The sequence below is a fragment of the Dermacentor albipictus genome, chromosome 8, assembly GCF_038994185.2.
Source record: "Dermacentor albipictus isolate Rhodes 1998 colony chromosome 8, USDA_Dalb.pri_finalv2, whole genome shotgun sequence".
NCBI classification, from domain to species: domain Eukaryota; kingdom Metazoa; phylum Arthropoda; class Arachnida; order Ixodida; family Ixodidae; genus Dermacentor; species Dermacentor albipictus.
In genome coordinates this window covers 77,591,227-77,616,599 of record NC_091828.1, presented here as the reverse complement: position 1 = coordinate 77,616,599, position 25,373 = coordinate 77,591,227, and the positions used below count along the sequence as shown (strand labels likewise).

The 25,373-nt window shown below is 44.0% G+C and overlaps 1 protein-coding gene across 4 annotated transcripts in view; it reads right to left on the bottom strand.

Moving 5' to 3' along the window:
• Window positions 1–1,666: 1,666 nt before the first annotated feature.
• Window positions 1,667–25,373, bottom strand: part of LOC135921181 (2-Hydroxyacid oxidase 1-like) — a 94,527-nt gene continuing 70,820 nt past the window's right edge. For all 4 annotated transcript variants that reach the window (XM_070523627.1, XM_070523626.1, XM_065455499.2 and 1 more), the window contains 8 exons: window positions 24,691–24,842; window positions 23,165–23,420; window positions 22,056–22,219; window positions 14,821–14,912; window positions 6,448–6,606; window positions 5,052–5,121; window positions 4,692–4,761; window positions 1,667–3,042 (listed from right to left, as the gene is read on the bottom strand). In XM_070523627.1, coding sequence (XP_070379728.1) covers window positions 3,033–3,042; window positions 4,692–4,761; window positions 5,052–5,121; window positions 6,448–6,606; window positions 14,821–14,912; window positions 22,056–22,219; window positions 23,165–23,420; window positions 24,691–24,842 — 973 coding nt within the window. In that variant the 3' untranslated portion in view covers window positions 1,667–3,032. The remainder of the gene's footprint in view (window positions 3,043–4,691; window positions 4,762–5,051; window positions 5,122–6,447; window positions 6,607–14,820; window positions 14,913–22,055; window positions 22,220–23,164; window positions 23,421–24,690; window positions 24,843–25,373) is intronic.

The following is a 25,373-nucleotide window of genomic DNA, read 5'->3' as shown; positions in this document are numbered from 1 at the left end:
AGTCGTAGCTGTAGGAAGGAGCTTGACTCTTCGCCGGGACTTAGGAGAGCAGGATTTGCTTACATGTTATTTACAGTTGAACATGAGATACATCGACAGTCTAGCGTGACTCCTAAATGGAGCCCGAAAGACGAGCGTACAGCAAACAGCTTACGAGCACACAGCTCACGAGCACATTTCGAGCATGACAACGAGCGCCCTCTAGCAGCCGACAATCGCTGCGTATAAGCACTCCGCTCGACGTCATAGTTCGACGTCATTGTAGTTGACCCGCCCTTTTGGAGGAGGTGGGCTCTCGACTTGGAGGAGGAGGAAGGCTCACACACACACAAACACACACACACACACACACACACACACACACACACACACACACACACACACACACACACACACACACACACACACACACACACACACATACAGGTGCAATGGTCCGGAGCCGACGTCAGAGGGGCTTCATAGAACTCTGAGCCGACCCGGGTAGCGCGACCGGGTAGCACATTGTCTTGTGTCTTGGTCGGCGCGTAAGAAGGAGCCCTCATCGGCGTTCCCGCGGCAACTCCCCCGCCCAAAGTAGAGCAGGGCGGCGTTGTGTTGCACACTAAGCCAGCTTCGTCGAACTCGGAGCCGGTCCGGGTGACGCGTCCGGGCAGCACATTGGCTGCTGTCTCGAAAAGCGCATTGGGAGGTTTCGCCAATTACCTGCCCTTGAGAACTCCCCTGAGCTGACCCCTCGCCACGTGACTGCCGGTTATCCGCAGTTTTCTGAAATGCGCCACCATGTCGGTTGGATCGAAACACGTGCAGCGGGCTGAAATAGCTCCAGACCGATCCTAAAAGCGTGTAGACATCATATCAGATGGGGTGATGTCGCGGTTTTCGTGACGTCGCGTGACAGACAGGTGAAGATGGGGTGGTCCAAAAAGTTTTTGACCAATCGCGAAGGGTTCATAGCAGAAATGGAATAGAAAAGTTTGGAATAGTATTGCGTTATAGTGCCTCAGGGCCGCCTTGCACGGATATTTAATAACAAAAATAATAAGGAATTTAAGAACGTGTTCTTAAATGTTCCATAGACAACGGCTGGTCCGCACAAGAACGCGTTCTTGAATTCGTTATTATTTTCGTTAATAAATGTTCGTGGAAACCGCCCCAGGTTAACTTATAGTCTAGTAGTGTACGGTGAGGGGCTAGTTGGTATGACATTATGAGAACAAAGAAAATCTGCGCAAAAATGAACAAGACAGCGAAAGAACCACACAACATGTGGTTCTTTCTGTGTCTTGTTCTTTCATGCGCAGTTTTTTTTTTCTTCTCATAATAACTTATAGTGACTGCCTGAAGATGTTTTATGAAACAGGGTTGCAAAGTGAAGACTTTTTATTATAGCTACCCCTGCAACTGATGCTCGTTAATCTAAAAAGTGTAACGCGCAAGTGGGTGTCTATTTCAGTAAAACATTTCACACGGAAGTCGAGGAAAAAAGATATAATCTTGCAACTGAAAGGATTTAAGTGGTACTACCTCAGGAAGGTTCTAATACAACATAAGGAACGAACGGAAAGAAAAACGTAGTTGAGCACTCAAACGGAGCTGCAGTGCATGAGAATTTACTGAACGTCCACGACCATACTGTTCACGCTGATGCATATTGCCATGAAGCTAAAGCAGACTTCTTTGATGCAAAGCCTATTACAATATCCCTATCTGAATGCCACGATGTCGCTGATGTTGTAGAGGACAAAAAAATTGGTTGTGTCACTGTTCAGAAAAAATAAAGTTAAGAAAAAAGACCATAGCAAATAGCACAATTCTCGTCATTAGGCTGGATTACTTAAACAGGCAGAAATTACTTCCATGCGAAAAGAAATTTCATGTTGGAGTAACAAAACATTCACTAATACAATTTTAGAATACTTACGGCACATACTGCAAGATCCCAATTGTTGCCCGTGAGTTTGGAAGCATAGCCACATAATACAGACTTTAAACATGATCTCACTTTTGATATAATAATTCCCAAGTGTGCCACTATATATATGGGTGCAACAGTTACATATGTGCATCAAAGCATAAGACAGCGCTTTGTTGAAAAAGTAACTGTAACAATAGTCCATTTTTACTGCAACATTCGCGGCACATGTCCCGGAACCCTTGCATGAGTGACTCGCTATAATTCGTAAATTACGGTATGCGCGGGAAAGTAAATAATTAAAGAGACAAGTAGTGAAATTTTGTTAATTAGCGATATTGCACCTTGATTTCTCGGGCGAGTAATATCCGCTGCTTCGAGTAATCCAGCTCAAAGACTACCATTACACCAACTGCCACAGGTGATTTCTTTATTCCTTCTTTTTTATTCATATACCCTAAAGCCCCATTCAGGCATTACATAGGGGGGGGGGGGGGAGGGCAGTTACAATAACAAGCGTGTAAAAATGAACATTGGTAAGATACCATGACAAATTATATACAGAAAGAATAACATACGCAAGTAAGCACTGAACACAGAAATAATGACACATAGAGGATAATCTTCAACTTGTTAACAAAAATTGGTGAAAACTTTGTATCGTCTAAAAAAGTAGCTTGCAGATTAAAGTCGACAAGATTCGGTCACTGAGAATACTTTTCCCCATACGAAATGTTCTCGCAGAAATTGTGTCAGACTCAATTTTGAGATACAACGGTTGTTTCCTCTATTCTGTATTATTCAGGTGCTAATAAATGCTTGCGGGGAACAAAACCACTCTACACTTTTAGCAATAATTAATTAACATCACGCTGTTATCAGTAGAACGGCTACTCTACCCGATGTATTGGCGGTGCCCCTTTTCATTTAGGTTATTCGATGTACTCGCTTGTTTGAATACTAATAAGAAACAAAAATGTCTACGCATCTTCTCCACGTTACTCCCACTCTCACGGAATTTTTCACGCTTGAAGATATCTGCGTTGCTACGATATTCTTCTAAGAACGGTGGTAGTGCTCCTCCCGGACAACGTACTCTGTGGTGAGGTCATTAGAGTTAGGACAACCTAAAAGGGAGAGAAAATTTCGACATATAAAATGTAATAAAGGAACACAACTTAAAACCTGTCTTAGGGATGGCACTTAAAAATGAAAATAGGATGTTGGCAGTTCCACAAAGGCAATACTATGAGTATTGCTTTATCAAACGCCCAAGAAATTCAAGGCGACCTCATTTTTTCAGTTTACGCTCATTTTTAGCGTTCTTTACAAGCAAAAATAGTGAGATATCAGTAAATAAAATAATGGCTCAGACAGATACTGAACCGGAAGAAATCGATAAATATGTTGTCTTAAGCACGAGTTCGTGGCGTTTACTCCGGTTGGAAGGAAAACACCTTCTCGTCGTATGATTGCACTCCGTATCAAGAAATTGGAAATTTACTGAACAATGTCGAGTTGTAGAAGAACGGCGTTCATAGGGAAGTCCAAGTGTAGGTGGGCGATTCCACTCGTCATTGTGGCCTCTAGCAACTGGATTGTTAGAATGCAGAAATGAAGAGCCATGTGCTGTATAACTAAAACTGCCGTGTCTTTGTGCAGTTCAGATATGACTGAGTCATATACAAGAAGGGGCCAAGTCCTGCACATCGTGCCAACTGATGTTATGCGAAGCCTTTTAGAGCTCACTTTTGTTTCAAATTTGATATGTACAAAAACCGCAGTGTTTGATGCGCTTAAAATGGTAAAGAATAGAATGCATATTTATCAATCGAAATTTGTGACAGAAATTATGGAGCGTCCTGTATTTCAGGTGTGAACAAAACAATTTTGAATTTCCTTTCTCGTACTTTTTCCAAGCAACTGCCATTCAAGACAATTTTTGTATCTGAATTTCTTTCCTAATAAACCAAAATTGGGGTGTAGCATGATTTTAGGAAATCAGGTGAAAAGAATATATGATATACCGCCCATGAATAAAGTGATATTGTCATTGTCGAATATTGAATGACCTTGGCAATTCAGAATGGCGGCGTTGTCATTGCCAATTATGGTAATGTGCAATTTGTAATAGATTTTGCTTAAGTAATTTGACAACTAAAGGGAAATTTTACTTTGGGTGTCTTCCAAATTCATAAGTACTCAAGCGACTTTGTTTCATGCCATCCGCATGACTCTAATTCTGTGCCACCTTTACTAGGCAAACCATAGTGTGTGCTCAGTATATTATATATTCGTTATTAGAAAACGCACTTTCGGCTATGTTTGTTTCATTGAATACTTTTTCTAGAAAGATGATTGGCAGTAATAAAATACGAGAAAAATATGTATTGCCTTATCTGACCTGGCAGTTGTTTTGCAATAATAATGGCAGTTGTTTCTATATTGATGTACCTACTTCTAATAGGTTGGAAGAAATTCACGCTTATAAGAGACGGATGAATTTATTGATATAAACTTAATTCCAGAAGAACAATTTTAATTGAAACGACTTTAATTTCATTAGACTCTTGCAGTCATCTTAGGTCAGGATACTATTTGGGCCCTAACATAGGGGGGGGGGACCCCACATAAAAGGTTATTGGAAAAGTGAGTGCGTGTGAACTTATTGAATGTTACACAGAAATGCAGTAGATATTGCTAAAAAGTAATATAACCACTCCTATGTAACTATGCTAAAAGAGAATATGACAAAGTTGACAGACTAAAGACTTACCTAGTAGTTGTATTGTGTGCACGAACTCGTCTTGCAATATACTGAGTACCTTGTTGACCCCCCTTTTGCCCTGTGTATGAAGATGGGCGTTTTAATAAAACGATTAGCCACAGTGCTGCATTCATAGTAAATCCTACACATACGAGAAAAACACATATGGCTAGGAGGTGCGAGATAAGAACTCAGAGACGCTCACATGACAGTAAAATGACCCAAGCTCAAGTAACAACCAAGTGAGTGCGTGTGAACTTATTGAATGTTACACAGAAATGCAGTAGATATTGCTAAAAAGTAATATAACCACTCCTATGTAACTATGCTAAAAGAGAATATGACAAAGTTGACAGACTAAAGACTTACCTAGTAGTTGTATTGTGTGCACGAACTCGTCTTGCAATATACTGAGTACCTTGTTGACCCCCCTTTTGCCCTGTGTATGAAGATGGGCGTTTTAATAAAACGATTAGCCACAGTGCTGCATTCATAGTAAATCCTACACATACTAGAAAAACACATATGGCTAGGAGGTGCGAGATAAGAACTCAGAGACGCTCACATGACAGTAAAATGACCCAAGCTCAAGTAACAACCAGAGCTGCCAAATACTTTTTTTGAAATACAATGAAACATGCTGCCATCAAGGATTTTTTTGCCATGTAGTGCCTCCCATCATTGTACGCGGTTGCATCCGAAATCATCTTGTAACGAAAGCCATGTTACAGCTTAATCTCCAATATCTTTGGAACTTTACTTCGTGCCCGCCTTACTTTGGTGTGCTTTGGTGCTACTTTGGCGTGCTTTGGTGTTACGCATCTGTGGCGTGTACAGATGACACCGTCGTCATGCCAAGCATGACGGAATCGGAGATATATTTAGCCATTCGTTCGCAGATGAAAGAGGCACAGCTTGGCAGTTGAGCTGCCAATCCGAGCAGGTGCGATTGTATTTAAAAGAGGGGACTTAGCCACAGCAAGAATATTCCACCAAGCTCTGACCTGCGAAAATCAGGAGCTATGAGGCCTAGAAGTTTGAAATGTTTTGCAGAAATTTTATATTTTCTCGGTTATCTCGGTCATGGTGTCCCCGCGTTCGGCACATACGGTCTGAAATTTTATTGAAGATATTCGGACGACTAAACAAAGGGATCCCCAATCACTTTAGCCACGGTGCAGCGTTTTCGCCTGCATAACGAACGCGAGGGTCAAAGCTTGACACAAGCACACAAGCCGCAACCATCCAAGAATGCGGCGGGCTTCAGTGGTGTGAAGCAGTGCAAGGCGCAAGCAGTAGAGGGGCCATTTCTGTACCCCACTGCCCAAACACCTGCTCGAAAACAAATGGTCCCACTATGAATGCGGATGTGAGCAGGATTGCAAAATTGCACCCTATGATCCCCACTAACTGCAGCATATGTTAAACGTGTAGGCGTTCTAATGCGCGAACAAATGCAAGTTTGTATAAATAAGCCCCTAAGTCTTCTTAAGCAAGCAGAAGACAAGGAAAACAAACGGCGCTGAAGCGGGCACTGCTAAAGCCGGGAAAAGCAAGAAGACGTAGGATGGTGCTCTGTGAAGTATCGTTTATAACGCTGTTTGCTTACCATTTAGTCTTAGAGGACCAATGAGCGTTTGATCTACCCCACTGCGGCTGCGTCCCTGATACAGCCTACCCAATTTTTTTTCCCTTTGAGAATCACTAAGATTTACAGCTTTTAAGAGCAATTCAGTATTAGGAACATTCAGTGTTGAAAACATACGTTGTAGGCTAGTCCCCAAAGAACTGGGCGGCCGACGAAAACCGCACGTGCTCCAAGACTAAGTGCCTTAGCCACGTCAGTGCCAGATCTAACTCCGCCGTCCACATAGACTTCGAGGCGGTCACCAACCGCTGCCACGACCTCGGGTAGGGCTTCGATCTGCAATGAGCGTTAACTGTTGAGAACTGTCGCTCTTTTCTTGTGGGGATCACTTTGTACTTTTGCATGAATTCCTAGTATAAAGACATGCGCACTAAGTTCCATGTATTACAAAACGAGTGTTGTTTTTCCCGTTGATAAAAAAATATCAGAAAAACAAATATATATGAAATATATGTGAATTAATTCACAGTTTGATAGACTAATGTATATTGCTTCAGCAGGAGATAATTCTAACGTCGCTTGTAGGAACGTGTGATAACACAATTAAAGTGGTTCAGAATGCAAGCCGGCCGTATAGGGGGAAACACAGACATAGAGAACTGTCTGAGGAAGGCGTAATAAACTAGGCACTAGAGTTACCTCTAGCATGAATCATCTTTTGCTAAAGAGATAGAAAGACGCGTATGAGCCTTTGGGTGCTTAAACTCCAGAGTGTCTGGGAAACAATAGTGGTTTCATTCACTTTTTGAGGACAATATTCAAAACAAATACAACATTCACATCATCATCGTCATCGTCATAATCATCATAATCACCCTATTTTATGTCCACTGCAAGACGAAGGCCTCTCCGCGCGATCCCCAATTACCCATGTCCTGCGCCAACCGATTCCAGCTAGCGCCTTCGAATTTATCAATTTCATCACTCCACCTAGTCTTCTGGCATCCTCGACTGCGTTTTCTTTCTCTTGGCACCCATTCTGTAACCGCAATGGTCCACCAGTCACCTAACGTTGACTATTTTAACTTGACAATGCTCACACCCCACTCACGAGAAGCACCATGTCAGAGTTGTATCGTGAAAATCACCGCAACATGATTCATTAAGAAAAGCCGCAGATTCATTCAATTATTGCGCTACCGTGCCCAAGTACGGTTAATTTCCAAAACCTTTTGTTTCTCTCGGTCTCTGCTCCTTTTATATGAGTAAGCATTTCTATGGTTACCCAATAAAAAACTGTCCGTCCGTCCCTCCTTCGCGTATGATGATCACTCTTACGATAAAGCCAGCTAGCTTTGGTATAGGAAGACGATCTCTGTGACCACGTGACGTGTACAGTCGGGCACGCACTAGCACTATGGAGATTGATTGATTGATTAGTAGGGTTTTTTGGCGCAAGGGCCAGATGTGACGAAAGAGCGCCAAGTCGATGGTCTGTACTTCTGAATGATATATGGGTGTTAATTGCGGGGAGTAATGAAACACGGCTGTATAGTGGCCTAAAATATTCGCTAAAAAGCGGAGTATATGCATGTGGTGCGATGTGGCTGTAAAAGGGCCTAAAATTTATTTACTCTAAAGTGCGTAAAATACAAGTATATACATAGTATAAAAATGACTGTGATCGATCGTTTCTGCGATGACAACAGATGTTTCACAAGATGGGGATGGTCAGTAAATTATGTAATCTGTAGCACTAGTGCCTCAGCAAAGCCTTGAAATCAAGGACTGGGAGGCAGGTGCTCTAGAGAATGTTTTCATTGCAGCTACGACCTCCAGGTGGAGGCCGCGCTACAAGTAGCCTGGCCAAATCACATTTAGGGTGTCAGTTTCAAATAAAAAGTTGAATAGTGATTGAAAAGTAAAAAGGGGTTCATTGCTAAGAAAAAATGCTGGATGTAACGGTATGTGTTGGATATAAGCAGAGGGAAAGTGCTTTTTTCTCTCTGACTCTATTTCAGTGCATTGGATAAGAACATGAATAACTGTAAGCCTGTTGCCACATTTGCTACATGTCGGAGGTTCGCTTCCCGTCAAAAGGTAGGAGTGAGTGGCGTACGTATGTCCTATTCTTAATCTACACAGAAGCACTTCCTTATGTCTTGTGGTTCTTTCAGTTATCCAGTTCCCTAATTTTGGCTTAATAACGTGTAGCTTATTCAATACTGCATTATCCCATTGGTCCTGCCAGTACTTCCTCAGTTTGTTGCGTAAGAAGGGCTTAAGTTCTTTTGCTGGTATAGGTTTATTCATATCCGTTTCATTAAAGGTGACTGACGCTGCACTTTCGTCAGCAGCTACATTGCCTTTTATGCCCCTATGGCCAGGTACCCAACATAGGATGATGTTCTGGTTGTACATTAATGCTAGGCATAGTTGTGTGTATAGTTCATTAAAAACAGGGTTCTTATGTTTTCGTAAACTCATTAAGGCTCTTACTACGCTTAATGAATCTGTGAAAATGATGGCCTTATTGAGATTACTTTGTTTGCTATGTTTTACAGCTGAGAGTATCGCGTACGCCTCAGCCGTGAAAATACTTGTGTTAGGATTTAGAGAATCCGAGGTGGAAAAAAATGGCCCAAGAGCTCCATACGCAACACCAGCAGATGACCTGGAAGCATCTGTATAATATTCGGCACAGCAGTACTTCGCTTGGAGTTCGAGGAAGTGTGATCGTATGTGTGCCTCAGGTGCATGTTTTGTTATTTCGACAAACGAGATATCGCACTCCATGGTCTGCCATTCCCAAGGCGGTGGAAGGCGAGTGGGAGGCAGGATATTTTCTGGGAGATGGATGTCTGTTTCGTCTACCATTGCTTCCAAGCGTAGGCTCAAAGGGGTTCGAATACGTGGGCGATTACTGTAAAGTCTGGCAGCGCGCAGGTCGCTAACGATGGAATGGCATGGATGTTCGGTGTCTGATTTTACCTTAGAATATTATGGTAAACTTAAGAATATTCTTCGCAGATGTAAGGACCATTCGTTGGACTCAACGTAGAGACTTTCAACAGGGCTCGTTCTGAAGGCGCCTGTTGCCAGTCGTATACCGAGGTTGTGGACTGGGTCGAGAATCTTTAGCGCACTCTCAGTTGCGGAGTGGTACACCACAGCTCCGTAGTCGAGGTGTGATTGTACGAGACTCTTGTACAGGCTAAGGTGACACTTCCTGTCACTGCCCCAAGTTGTTCGAGAGAGCAGCTTGAGGAGGTTCATGGTCTTCAGGCATTTTTCTTTAAGATATTTTAAGTGGGGAATGAAGTTAAGCTTTGTGTCCAGGATAATACCTAAGAATTTGTGTTCATGACTAACAGTTAGTCTTTCTCCATTAAGGTTAATGTCTGGTTGTGGTAGTACACCTCTCCTGTTTGAAAATAAGACACATGTGCTTTTTTGGGGGTTCAACTTAAAACCATTCTCGTCCGCCCACCTTGAGAGTCTATTCAAGCCAAGTTGTAGCTGCCTCTCGCAAATGCTAGCATTGCATGACCTGAACCCTATTTGTACATCGTCCACATAGACGGAGTAGAAGAGTGTGCGAGGCAATACGGTGTGGAGGGAGTTCATTTTAACAATAAATAACGTACAGCTCAGTACTCCACCCTGCGGTACACCTGTCTCCTGCAAAAATGGTCGAGACTGTACGTTGCCAACTCTAACTCGAAATGTCCTGTCAGAGAGATAGCTTTCAATTATTCTTAGCAGGTTGCCGCGAATGCCCATTGCAGAAAGATCCCGAAGGATCCCGAAGCGCCACGTAGTATCATATGCCTTCTCCATGTCAAGAAACACTGATATCACTAGCTGTTTGTGGACAAATGCTTCCCTGATGTACATTTCCATGCGTACAAGCTGATCTGTCGTCGATCTGCCTTCTCTAAAGCCACATTGATATGGATCTAATTTCTTGTTAATTTCTAGATAATGTACCAGGCGACTGTTTACCATCTTCTCAAAAACTTTGCATAAGCAGCTCGTCAATGCTATAGGCCTATAACTATTTGCCAAAGAAGGGTCCTTACCCGATTTCAATATAGGAATTATGATGGCCTCTTTCCAAGCAGAGGGAATGTGGCCGGACGACCATATAGAATTGTAAAGACAAAGAAGCGTTTTTTGTGTTTCAGGCGGCAGATGTTTTAGCATTTCATATAAGATGCGGTCAGAACCGGGGGCAGATTTGTTGCAGCTGTTTAGGGCTGCCTGAAGCTCTGCCATGAAAAAAGGTCTATTGTATGCCGCGCATTTTGTGCTTTTCCGGTCTAGTGGTTTTCCTTCTATTTGCTTTTTGTACCTTTGGAATGTTTCAGAATAGTGCGACGAGCTGGATATCTGTTCGAAATGTGCACCAAGGAAGTTTGCCTGGTCTTCCATGCTGTCGCCTTGAGTATTCACCAAAGGTAACGAGTAAGGCTGTCGACCGTTTATTCTATTCACTCTATTCCAAACCTTTGTTTCATCAGTGTATGAGTTAATTCCCGATATATACTTTCTCCAACTCTCTCTTCTAGCTTGTCGCCGCGTTCTCCGACCCTGGGATTTGACCTGCTTGAAATTAACTAGATTTTCTGCTGTCGGAGAATCCCGAAGTAAAGCCCATGCCTTGTTTTGCTTCTTTCGCGCTTTTCGACACTCATCGTTCCACCACGGAAGACGGCGTTTTGTGGACAATCCACTTGTTACAGGGATACATTTGGAGGAGATGTCAACGAGAAAAACCGTGAAATATTCAACCGCAGCGTCTATGCTTAAAGCAAACATGTCGTCCCAGGATAAAGTAGCAAAATTTTTGAACTTTTCCCAGTCAGCTGAGTCAGTTCTCCATCGAGGTAGTTGTGGAAGGCATTCATTAGACATTGGTGCGCTTAGAACCACAGGGAAATGGTCACTCCCGTAAGGGTTTTTAATAACTTTCCATTTAAAGTGGGGTAGAAGAGTTGGAGATGCAATCCTAAGATCTATTGAGGAGTATGTTTTGTTTGTCAGGTTGTAATACGTGGGCTCCTTCCCATTCAAAAGACATGCCCCTGAAGAAAAAAGGAATTGTTCAATCAGGCGACCTCTCGCGTCGCAGCGCGAGTCGCCCCATAGGTTGCTGTGTGCATTTAAATCTCCAAGTACAAGATATGGTTCGGGTAACTGATCTATTAATGTTTGGAATTCTTGTTTGTGAAGCTGAAAATGCGGTGGTATGTATAAAGAGCAAATGGTTATCAGTTTATTTAAAAGTACAGCACGAACGGCCACTGCCTCAAGGGTTGTTCGTAGCCGTAGGTGTTGACAGGCTATAGATTTGTACGCTATGATGGCTACGCCGCCGGATGATGCGAGGGAATCATCGCGATCCTTCCGAAAAATAACATACTGACGTAGGAAGTTTTTATGATTAGATTTCAAGTGAGTCTCCTGGACACACAGCGCTTTTGGAGTTTGTTCTTTAAGGATTTCTTGGACATCGTCGAGGTTGCAAAGCAGGCCTCTGATATTCCACTGAATAATTAGTGTATCCATATTAACATAAATGTTGTGCTATGTGTCAAGGAGAATGGATTTGATTTAGCTTACAGCGCCCTTTTGAGGCCCTGTAATTGGAGTTTTGTCTTTCCTGGAGCGGTCGACAAAGTCGCGCCGCTCCTTAGGCGTCAACTGCGCCTTCTGACTGGGTGTTGTGTCCATAGCCTCTTGAGAGGCACTGGACACGCGCTCTTGCGAGCGGTGAGTTTTCCGCGAAGGCCTTGTCTCTAAAGACAAGGCCTTGGAGCCCACCGTCCTGGTGGTTGGTGGGCTTGTCTTGACCTCGGAGCTGGGCTGACTGGTGCCAGCACCAGCAGAGGCCTCCACTGTGGACAATTTCGGGAGAGGTAGGGCAGCCTTCGCTGCTCCCACCGTGGGGGCGGGTGGCGTTGCCGCACGCTCGCTATGCGTGGCGCTGGCGTCCGCCAAGTGCCGTTGTGGTACTGCCCCCCGACGTACCACTTCGGCGAAAGATGTGTTCTGTGCAAATGTTGGTGATATGCGCTGTCTTGCTTCTCTGAAAGTTATGTTTTCTTTTACCTTTATCGTAATTATTTCTTTTTCTTTTTTCCAGACTGCGCATGATCGAGAATATGCAGGGTGGCCACCATTACAATTACTACAACGGGGCTGAGCCTTACAGTCATCTGCAGAGTGATCATTGGCGCCGCATTTCGCACATGTTAGCCGCCCTCGGCAGCTCTGAGAAGCATGACCAAACCTCTGGCATTTAAAACATCGTCGAGGGTTTGGGATGTATGGTCGCACTCTGAGTTTGGTATATCCAGTTTCTAATGTCTCTGGTAGTGTGCTAGAGCCAAAGGTAATAATCAGGTGCTTAGTTGGCAGTTCCTTGTTGTCACGTCTAATTTTTATTCTTTGTACACTTATTACGTTTTCATCCTTCCATCCTTCCAGGAGTTCTTCATCGGTCAAGTCCATCAAGTCTATGTCAGAGATTACGCCTTTGGCTGTATTCATGGTTCGGTGTGCTGTCACACTGACAGGGATGTCTCCAAGTTGTACAAGGTTTGTTAACTTGTCGTGTTGTGCTTTGTCTTTTAGTTCTAGTAATAGGTCCCCACTGGCCAGCTTGGTGATCTTATAGCCGCCTCCAATGGTCTCTGCGAGATGCTTCGCGACAACGAATGGTGAAATAGTTCTTGCTTTCTTGTCGGGTTTGTCACTGTGGACAACATGAAATTTAGGGAAAGTCTGAGTGCCTTTTAGAAAAAACTGAAACGTAGCTGCGGTGCGCCCCCTTTTAGAGGGACGATCGGTACAGAAGGGGTTGGAAGTTCCTATGAAATGTATTGTGTATTCAGCGTCGATGCCAGTCACCCACCACCGAGCCCAACAAGGGGACATGGCAGGGTATGCGGTGAAGCAAACCCTACCATGCCAACTGTACATCGTCGCTATAACCACATATGTTATAACCAAGGTAGGTCATAGCACACCAGGTTAACCCTCGCCGCCAGGAATATTGGAAGTTATCAGAAGAAAAAGAAGACAGGAAAGACTAAAAGTGAGAGGGAAAGACGAAGGTGTGCGAAGAGAGAGACAGGAAAAGGCGACTGCCGATTTCCCCCAGGTGGGTCAGTCCGGGGGTGCCGTCTATGTGAAGCAGAGGCCAAAGGGGTGTGTTGCCTCTGCCGAGGGGCCTTAAAGGTCCAAACACCCGGCATCGGCTCAACCCCCAGGATCCCCTTTTCGCCAGACACGGCTAAGCCGCGCACGGCTACACGCGGGAGGGTCCAACCCCCATGTGCTCGGGTACGTGGTGTCGCAACACACCAAACGCCTGCTGACGCAGACGCCCCTGCGGGGGAGCACTATGGAGAAGCCGTGGCTTTGGATCCGAACATCATCATCGCATCTAGCGCCGCCACCTGTAGTATAGTTCGCTCGCCTCATCAGCTCACGTTGCGCCGCCTTCCGCAGCAGTCCATGTCGCCGCAGCGCTGTCACATTTACCGTTATAGCGCAAAGACGACCATAGCCACTTACTGACGAAGAACGGAAAGGCAGGAATGGAAAATATCCGCGTGAATATAGATTACGACAGAAGCAAATTATCGACGCTGCGCAGAGCGGGGCAGTACAGCAAAAGCTGCCTATCGCTGCAAACAAGAGGAACGACGCCACGCCGATGATGCCCTATACAAACGTTCTAGAGAAAGCTGCATACATTTTCAGCATTTCCTATATTTCCCTCGTCATTTCACCCTATGCCCACATCGGCTGTGGGCTCTTTATAACACAAGTGAACATTGCCTCCACTCGCCCCTTCAACGCCGTCTCGTGCAGTTCTCAGTTAACAATTCGGTGTTCAGACCACGTTTCTGCGTTTCACAATTATTTCGGGGTCAATCTCGCAATTATATCACACGCGCCACCGCACGACCACTTAACGCCACGTCATTACAACGAAATGCGTACACATCATTCAGATAGGTCGCTGAGGAGATTCAACGTACAAGCTTTTTCTGCTTTCTTTCTCTCATTTTCTTACAACATAGTGTAAATTACATTTCATCACTTGCAATTAGGTTAGTAGGTTTCAGTACCAAGAACGGAACCAAACCAATATTTTCCATCAGCATTCGACTTGAATCAGACGAAAAGTCGTTGGTTACGGTGTTTATTTAGGTTCATATTTGGCACATCTATGAGCAAAATGCATATGTACGAATAGATCTATATACGTTTGCTCTTTTTCAATAATATGACGTATTCTGGAGATGAATAATCTTTTCATTGCTTTAGTATACCTATCATATTCCTGCTTACGTCCATTGTAGCATGAATGTATTTCAACGAATCTCCTTTTACGGCAGTCTTGCGGAACCGGATTTCATCATATCTTAATTTTATTTGTTGCCTCACGGGTCATATAACACCGCAACTCTCAACGGCATTTATCTCGCTTTGACAGCACTAAAACACAACGGCTTGCGCATAATATTACCATACCGCTGCTGGCGTGCCACCCAGAACGCGCCCACCGTGGTTGGAGACTATAACTCCTGCGGCACCATGACGAAGAGCATCAATGGCGGCTTGGGCTGCAACAAAGAAATAAGCCATGCGAATAACAAGAGCTGAGAATGAATGACGTTGAATCAGTTGTGGCAACCAATGTCACTAAGCAGCCGGTTAACTGGGAGAAACAGACGGTGAATTCAAAACAGTTGAAGCACATATGTGCCCTTCAAATGCTTAAAAAGCTTCTGTACAGCCATGCGGATAACATCCTCCTGAAAACCTGCGCTCTCAAACGCTCCAGTTGTTTTAAGAAACTCCCATGTGTTTGGTGAAAACACGATTTGGAAAGTGCGGAAAATAGAATCGGTAGGTAGGATGCTATGCGCAAGGCCGCACAGAAGCTTGTTAGGCGTGTAAAATTAGGAGCACCCACAATAATGAATGATCCAGAGCCTGCCGATAAGACGACAAAAATAGGGGCCCTATAATGTAAAACTATTCTAATATGCTTATAATCCAATATCCTGACGTCAAATTTCCGTACCGGCTACGCAAGCATCGGGCGGTCACTCGCAGGGTTGTCTCAACTCTCCAATCAAACACTCTCCTCGTTCATAGGAGGTCACTTTTTTTTTGCTTGAAAAATGAATAACATTGACTACACTGAGTGGCTTCTCTTATCTAATTGGGTCATAAGAGGCAATGAGCACGTGCAAGTGGAGAGGGATTCGCTGGGGCCGAGCCACTGCACTGAAAATCGATAACCGGATGAAGAGGGGGGTGCCGGCGTCTGCTATTGGCCCGCTTTTCCGTTCTTAGCTTGCGGTGGCTCGTGGACAATCGCGGCGGCATGCAACGGAGGCTTAAGAATGACGCGAAAACTGATACTTAGGAAAAGTTGGCCGAACGATGTCGTAAACGTGCCGAAAGTTCTCGAAAACGTTACACGGCCACGCAAAAAGTTTTATTACACGCAAGAAAACCCATGCCCTCCGGTAGATGCGAGTAGCCAATGCTCGAGCGCTCGGCGGCAGCCATCTTTTATTCCTTTAGGAACGGGGCAGCCTGTGGTTAGTCAGAAGAAAATTCGGTTTTATTCGGCATATTAATGCATCTTTAACGCGTACGCGTCACTTTGACGCGATGAGTTCCTGCGGTTTTGTGACGTCGCGTGACAGCCAGGTGAAGTGGCTGGAGCCCGAGAAAATTTTGGCCAATAGCCGAAGGCTATTGGTCAAAATTTTCAAGAATTTTCATTTTTTTTATTGGTCGAAATTTTCAAGAAGGCGCCGAATCAGAAATATCTATTTTTCTTTAGTTCGGTCAAATCACTCACAATAAGTGTGGACACGTCAAATTAGATGGGGATCTATCGCGTTTGACAGACGGGCGCAGTGGGGATGTGCCAAAAAATGTTTTTGCCCAATCACGGCAAGCTGATTGCAGAATCGAAATAGAAAAGTTTAGAATAGTTTTACGTTATAGCGCCTTAGTTGTAGTTCTATACGTACATAAACTATCACACAGTGTCAGAAATGTAGCATGGAGGGTTGATCTAAAGGTTTTTTCTTCTGCCCCTAACAAGATGATCAAAATTTGCGGTGAGATTGATAGGAAGTCGGCGCAGGCTGTCTCCACTCATGCTGGTAAAGGTTGCACTGTTAAGCACATGTCCCCGCCTGTGTCCTGTAGAATGGGAGTTTTTTACGAGCTTCAATTTTCCTGTGGTCACGTCTATATCGGTCAAACAGGTCGATGCCTGAACAATAAATTGTATGTAAATAGGCGCTCGCTAATGGGTAACGCCTACTCAAATGTCACACGACATTGCTCTATAAGGAAGTATAATATGGATAGAATTGAACATGCTCTCAGGAACGGAGGAAGCCTAAAAACAGTGGAGAAGAAACTAGGAATTGGCAAGAATCAGATGTATGCGTTAAGAGACAAAGCCGGCGATATCGTTACTAATATGGATGAGATAGTTCAAGTGGCTGAGGAGTTCTATAGAGATTTATACAGTACCAGTGGCACCCACGACGATAATGGAAGAAAAAATAGTCTAGAGGAATTCGAAATCCCACAGCTAACGCCGGAAGAAGTAAAGAAAGCCTTGGGAGATATGCAAAGGGGGAAGGTAGCTGGGGAGGATCAGATAACAGCAGATTTGTTGAAGGATGGTGGGCAGATTGTTCTAGAGAAACTGGCCACCCTGTATACGCAATGCCTCATGACCTCGAGCGTACTGAAATCTTGGAAGAACGCTAACATAATCATAATCTATAAGAAAGGGGACGCCAAAGACTTGAAAAATTATAGACTGATCAGCTTACTGTCCGTTGCCTACAAACTATTTACTAAAGTAATCGCAAATAGAATGACGAACACCTTAGACTTCTGTCAAGCAAAGGAACAGGCAGGATTCCGTAAAGGCTACTCAACCATAGACCATATTCACACTATCAATCAGGTGATAGAGAAATGTGCTGAATATAACCAACCTTGATATATAGCTTTCATTTATTACGAGAAAGCGTTTGATTCTGTAGAAACCTCAGCAGTCAAGGAGGTATTGCGGAATCAGGGTGTAGACGAGCCGTATGTAAAAATACTGAAAGATATCTATAGCGGCTCTACAGCCACCGTGGCCCCCCCATAAAGAAAGCAACGAAATCCCAACAAAGGAAGGCGTCAGGTAGGGAGATACGATCTCTCCAATGCTATTCACAGCCTGTTTACTGGAGGTATTCAGAGACCTGGATAGAGAAGAGTTGGGGATAAAAGTTAATGGAGTTAGCAATACCTTAGTAACTTGCGATTCGCTGATGATATTGCCTTGCTTAGTAAATCAGGAGACCAATTGCAATGCATGCTCACTGACCTGGAGAGGCAAAGTGGAAGAGTGGGTCTAAAAATTTATTTGCAGAAAACTAAAGTAATGTTTAACAGTCTAGGAAGAGAACAGCAATTTACAATAGGTAGCGAGGCACTGGAAGTGGTAAGGGAATACATCTACTAAGGGCCGGTAAGTGATGGCGGATCCGGATCATGAGACGGAAATGATCAGAAGGATAAGAATGGGCTGGGGTGCGTTTGGCAGGCATTCTCAGATCATGAACAGCAGGTTGACATTATTTCTCAACAGAAAAGTGTATAATACCTGTGTCTTACAAGTACTCACCTACGGGGCAGAAACCTGGAGGCTTACGAAATGTTTCTACTCAAATTGAGGACGACGCAACGAGCTATGGAAAGAATGATAGGTGCAACGTTAAGGATAAGAAAATAGCAGATTGGGTGAGGGAATAAAATGACATCTTAGTTGAAATCAAAAAAAAAAAGAAATGGGTATGGGCAGGACATGTAATGAGGAGGGAAGATAACCGATGGTCATTAAGGGTTACGGACTGGATTCCAAGGGACGGGAAGCGTAGCAGGGGGCGGCAGAAAGTTAGGTGCGTGGATGAGATTAAGAAGTTTGCAGGGACGGCATGGCCACAATTAGTACATGACCGGGCTAGTAGGAGAAGTATGGGAGAGGCCTTTGCCCTGCAGTGGGCGTAACCAGGCTGATGATGATGATGATTGCTCTGAGCATGGATGTAGTCTAATCTATGAAGACACCCCAATACTGTCTGCGCATAGAAATCAGACTACGAGAGAGATTACTGAGGCCTACTATATCAGGCAAATAGGATCGCGTTTGTAAGCGTACCATCGTTAAATATGTGTGAGAGTGAATTTGAATTTTTGAACAGCCTCTTACTGCAACATTAGATTACATGATTTTGCATTTTTGCCTGCACACTGATGGTGAGGCCATCGAAGAGAAGGCACGTGGCTATGGGTTGTAGTACATAAGTTTTTCTGTGCCTTCCAATAAAGTTAGTTGTGAGTTCAGCGCTGTCCTGTATGTTCCTGCCTTCTGTATTCCTAGTCTTGTGCTGCCCCCACGATGTTCAACCAGTACCACCTTGCCCAAATGTCGATCCTTCCACAGCTGCTGTCATACTAATTTGCTGTAGCAACACCACCAGGACTTCAAACAGTCGTGTTGCGCACTCAACACACAAAGTGTAAATGACACGGCAAGTAATTGTGTGGATAACAACACTTGGCGATGCCAATGACGCAGCGGCTTCACATGCATTTGCGAGGTCGTGGAACATTGTACATACTTAGTTGGACCACAACACCTTAGCCACCAACCAGAAACCTCATAAAAGGAATGATGCTTAAAATTGTGTGACCGGATATACTTGACATTATTTAGGCACCACAAAAATAACATAGACTTGAAAAACTTGCAGTAAAGACGGTGCGATACCAATACCTGCCAGATGGCTTCTCAGCTGCATGCTCGTAAACTTCATCCGCACTCGAATTTTTTCGTTACTCCCACTCATTTGAAGTGAAAACTCCCATGGGAACAGTGCGAAAATCGGAGCACTGAATAGTATGAACAGGCGTAGGGTCATTTGAAGTTTTCGAAGAAGCTGGGATTGAGTACTTCTTGCACAATATTTTCAACAAAAGGAGGACGATTTCAGCAGTAACCTTTTGTGAGCCTGACTATATACTCATCTGGCACTGTAAGATTGTCAACAGAAGCATAATTTGAATATTGCGTGATATCTGGAATGGACCTTAGGCTGTCTAAAACTTGAAATGCTTTCTTGTCGAGTATCTTCGACATATAAACTTACATGTCCACGAACTTGTATTTGTGTTTTTATTGTATTATCAATAAATTATTATAATAGTAGTAATAGTAATAAAATTCTAATATCATTATTATAAGTAGTACAACTAACAGTAGTTGAAGCACGTGTTCTTCACGTTCGTTATAACGATGAGGCTCAATGAGCTTCCAGAACGTGTTTTCAGTGTAAGATCCAAACGCAGTTTGAAAAGCACTTTGACATTTTTTTAACTCCGGCATTGTTACCGTATTTCTTATTCTAGTACATCTCACTTGTACAGCGCAAAGTTTTTTTTACACCACCTACTGCGTACAGAGTACTGATAATTAACAATATCTTGCTGCGTATTTCCTGGCGCTCTCACTTTTTCTTTCCTCTCTAATGCTGCCATGACTAGGCACACATTTCTTCTAACTGGCTTTGACAGATAATAATTATGTCCACCCTTCAAGATAGCGATAATCAATCCCTTAATCCTTTATTCAATCATTCATATATCGTTCCCCAGAAAACAGTAATGTCTGAGTGCTGCCGTACACTTACTCCATAAAAAACAGCAGGGAAATATAAGTAAAGAAACGCACAATGAATAAAAAGAACCATGAAAAACAGAGTGTACACTCATAAAAGCACAAGGTATATATAACAGAAAAAGAAGGAGAACGACAGTTGAACCAAGAAAATAACGACAGTCAGTTATCAAAGTTGTCGCCATCGTAAGAATAAGCCGTATAAAAACTCGGTACTGTGTGAACGGTTGAGTGTGGGGAGGACAGGGCAGGAGCTTGAAAGGGTGGATGTTCCTTGATGATTAAGTTATGGGGTTTTACGTGCTAAAACCACTTTTTGATTATGAGGCACGCCGTGGAGGAGGACTCCGAAAATTTCGACCACCTGGGGTTCTATAACGTGCACCTAAATCTAAGTACAGGGGTGTTTTCGCATTTCGCCCCATCGGAATGCGGCCGCCCTGGCGATAGCCACTGAGAAACCACGGCGGATTTCCTTGATGATCTTGCGCAGGGTACAAAACGTGAAACACCAAAGGAGTTCGGGCCAGCTGAGAGCACTGTGAAAGTGTTCGAAAAGAAAAAGAAGCAAAAGGACAGCACCATTACTTCGGCTGCGAATTCAGGGCGATGACAATTATTCAACATTGCTTCGAGATAGTTGAGCGTCTGTGTTAGCAAAGTAGTAATAATATGTGCCTATAAAAGTTTTCTGAAGGCAATATACAATGTAACGGTCCGATCTAAAAATACTATTCCAGACGACCCATGCGTCTCCGAGTTGAGGAAGACAGATTGCTGCGTGAAACTTGCGGAAATGGGTTAGAAAAGGTAAATATATCGATAGTCTGCAAGCAGAGCCTAGAGAAAGCATAACCCACTTTACAACTCGTTAAGCGTAAGCTAAAGGTGTAAAAAGAAGGTACACCGAGATCACTGATCTCATAAACCTTGCACAATGGTACAAAATCTACGGAATGAAGAAGAAAATACTTGCTGTTTTGCGATTGAAAGTTATAACTTTGGTCTTAGCAGGACTTAAGGTCAGGTTATTATCTTTGCGCCTTTCATAAAAAAAATGGTCACATTGCAGGATGCGACAATCATCAACAGTATGAATTTCCAATAGAAAGTGTTGATGTCGTTGACATAAAGAAAGAAAGGAGAGTCCGAAATAACGGAATAAATGCCATTAATAACGATTAAAAACTGTCCGCCGATTACGACGATCCATTGTCATCAGCACTTTCGCAGAGGCAGTATGAGAACTCTGGCATGATGAAGTACATCGGAATCGGGTTTTGCAGACGACTACGAATGCACGATCTCTGGCATGAGCGTGTTCTTGCTGTTACACCGAGATACGCGGACGCTCAACCTCGGAACGCCGCCCTAAGCACTGCGCTCTAAAAGGAGTGGTCCTAATATTTATCTTTCAGACATGCCGCTGTTTGCCATGTACAAATAAGAGGCTTGGCCATTGACGTTAACATAATAGAATATATCAAGAAGGTACAGCGCAAGAGATAATACCTAACGTAATTAATAAAAGTATTCATATCTTCATTCCTACTATAGTTAATCGCTTCCATAGTTCAGATATACAGTGTTGTTAACCTTTAGCTACGTCATATATTACCCTCGTATAGTTGTAATATTAGTGAGAACGATAGCTATATAACTTCGTAGAATATGTTATGGTTGAGCGCAAGGCAAATTCAATGAGAGCACAGCATCGAAACATGATCACGTTATTGCGCACGCCTTGAGTAAACCGCTCTTGGTACGCAGTGAGTATAGCTTTATCACCGTGGGGAAAAGAAATTAGTATTATCACTCCGCCCTGCATTACGAAGAGTACTTTGGTAGATATGGGAGGCGTGATGGTGTCATATTCACATTCACCAGCAGACACTAGATAACTAGATTTCTCCTTGACAGAACTTCTCAATCGCAATTCGAGATAAAGAGCTCAAGAAATATTAATTTATAACATTACATGTACACGTACCTGTGAGGATGCCCTTGGCAACTCTAGGGAGGCTTGTGATGCTTCTCAACCACAGCACGTCATCCCATGTAACCGAGGCTGAGCGGTATTTTGGAAGATATCCTTCACTACTTGCGTCGTAACTGAAAGAGTGACCGGGAAGCGAAGCCTCGAGATTGGCAAGGCTGTTGAGTGAGAAGAAAAGCAAGTGTATGAGCCAAAGCATGGGACCATGAAGTCGCGGACCGTAAGGACTTGTTGGTTTGTTTTACTACAAATGTATTTTGTCGAGAAAATAGATTAAGTGAATCAGCTTCTTTCACGCAGCTACAGCTTAATGGAGATGGTAGAATTCTAATTCTTGGCTGTCTACAAAGCACAAGGAAGTTTGTAATCAGTAGCAATTGACAAGTTAACTGGCCTAATGTATGTTACCCAGGGAAAACAGGGCGAAGGCGGGAGAAGGAAATTCAAGACGATGAGCAAAACGAGAACAAGGTGAATGCAGTAGCCAACGTTTCGACAAGTGCACTTGTCTTCTTCAGGACGCTTTGAAGAAGACAAGTCCAGCTGTCTAAACATTGGCACCTGCTTTCACCGTATTCTCGTTTTGCTCATCTTCCTAATATAAGTTAGGACACGTCCTGGAAATATTATGATTCGAGTTGCAGAAGATGCTAGCCCAAATATGTTATTGACTACAAATGATCCTCGATACAATGTTTCAAAACATGCTTCCGCGATTGTTTGGTGGGCGGTGTGACGTATTTTATGATTTGTAAAAAAAACTAAAGATAATTTCAAGGCCACACTATGTTGACGAATGCCTGGATATGTCCGAACGTACTCCACTTTGCCCGTTTTCACTTAAACAACATTTCTTCTCAATAGTCGCTATGGGAGCGAGACTGTTCATTACGTAAAAATGTATCTTCAATGCAAGATTTTTTGTACACCGTCTTTGCAGTTCTCGCGCCTGTCAAGTCGTATTCATGGACTCCTTGCCCTGAGCAGAAGTGTTTTCCTTGGCTAAAGAAAACCAATTGTCGGAACACGTCTTGCCCGCATTTACTTCGCACCACTGAAAATTATCAGCGCGAGGGAAAGGCAGCAAGTATATATAAACTCACGTAACGTCATTTGGAAGACAGAATTGGCTTTTGGCGGCGACGGCAGCCTGTCCAGGGATGGACGCGTCTATGGTGACGACGATGGCGGCGAACCCTTGTTTCTCGGCTCTCCTAACAAGTGACTCCGTCAGGGAGCGATTGCGAAACAGGTAGATCTGCTGCCAGAGGAGCAGGTCGGGCGCACTGGACCTCACGTCTTCGATCGTTGTGGAGCTCATGGAACTCAGTATCATCAGCGTACGGGCTTCCTGTGCCGCTACAAACACACTTGTTTGGTGGGGCATAATGTGCTGAATCGTTCGGTCTGCTATTTAGACTGCCTGGCACACGAGTCGAATGAGCACGCCACATAAACAACGTCTTGGTTTGTTTTGCAGAACCTTATAAAACCTTTATCGCTTAATGTTTTATTGTACCAAGCATCCAGCTACGCGTCCGAACATTGTGTAAAAAGTATAAATCATTGTTATTTTTATGCGAAGCATATTACGAGGGCTCAACCCAGCTCCTCAGGCGCGGCGGTGACCATGAAATCACGTGACACCGTGACGTCACGACAGAGGAGAAGTGGCTTTGGCTCAACTCTTGCAAGACGGGCTGGGTGGGAATCGAACCAGGGTCTCCGGAGTGTGGGACGGAGACGCTACCACTGAGCCACGAGTACAACGCTTCAAAGCGGTACAAAAGCGCCTCTAGTGAATGCGGTGTTGCCTTAGAAACGCGCTGTTTCTAAGGCGTGCGTCTCTTGCTCAGGCGCACATTTCGTTGCCGCGCCGAACGCTGCTTTGCTCGACGCTCACCGCGTCCAATGCGGGACGCGTAGTCGCTGCCCTGTAGCCCATTGTCTTACACTCCTTGGCGGGTCGACGGGAACGCTGTCGCGTTCCACTCTTGAAGGCGAAGAAGTAATGCATGAGTTGTTTCTTCGTCTAGCCGAACCAAATATAGCCAAGCAACAGCAGTTCACCAGGCTAAACAGTGGTTCAACAACTAAAATAAAGGCTAGTATGCTTCGCATCCTGGGCTTAACCTTACCTAAGCCACAGCCATTTTTTTTTCCATAACAGCTCAGGGTAACAAATAAAGCGATATTCCCAAATTTTTTTTTGCTGCTCTGAGCGAGAACACTCATGCGTTTTCATAGTTTTGTGGTGTGGTAGTACAAATGCGCAAAAAATTGCTATTGCTGCGAGACCGTCATATTTAAATGTGAATGTACGGTGGTTCGCTAGACCCGCCACCGACGTGCAACGCAATGGAGAAGAACATGATTTGGAGCTCTAGTAATCACTATTATAAACACATACAAACATAACGCACGCTGGTGGAAGTAAATATAGCTCGAATTCCTCATGCTACTAAGAATGGTGAATTAGTGCTGTAGCAAAAAGTGAATTTCTTACGTGAATGCTAGGACATTGTACATTACAGTTATAATTGCGAAAGCGGTTGGCTTCTGAAGACGAGGCCGAAGGTGAAATTCATGCTCGTGAAATGGTGCGAGGAGTAACACTCGTCAATATTACCTTGCGCTGCAGCGATTTCTCCTTCAACGTGTGCGATCCTTTGGGCTGCCGTTGGTGCCAGTCCGATAGGAAACGCAATCGTTTCTCTAAGAACAACCGTGCTGGTGCTGGGCATAGAAACGTCGACAAGGACGCGAGGCCGGAAGCGGAATCTGGGCGAAAGCAAATCACGGCGATAGCGTAATGTTGGTTGCTAATTGACGTGAAGCGTGCGTTGGTTGCACAGGGAGCAGGCAGTAGTGCATGGCACGCACAAGGCATCGTCGCATGCAGCTGTATTGTCTTTGCATCACGAAGACGAAAGGGATGCATCAGGCTTGTGAGAGAAGCATGTAATTATAGAGGTGTGCAAAATAGTAAAACAAGCAATTTAGCACATTGAAAAGCCTTCTATGCCGCTAGTGTCAAAGTGGCACATAAGCCTGGTGCATTGGACCTTGAACACGGCTGGTTAGTTCAAGTGCCAGTTTCTAACAATTTCCTGTACCTGCATTGTTCAAGTTTTTTGCTAAGGGCATATAAGGACCACTGGGAGACAGAATTAGGTTTTACTTCAGAGCACAACCATGATGGGCAATTGGTAAAACAGAAGGTCTTTGCCTGATGCGTGTTGGCGGCATAGTTCTACTCGCAGACAATGCAAGGGACTTGCTGAGATTTGCGATTGCGTGCGACAATGAATC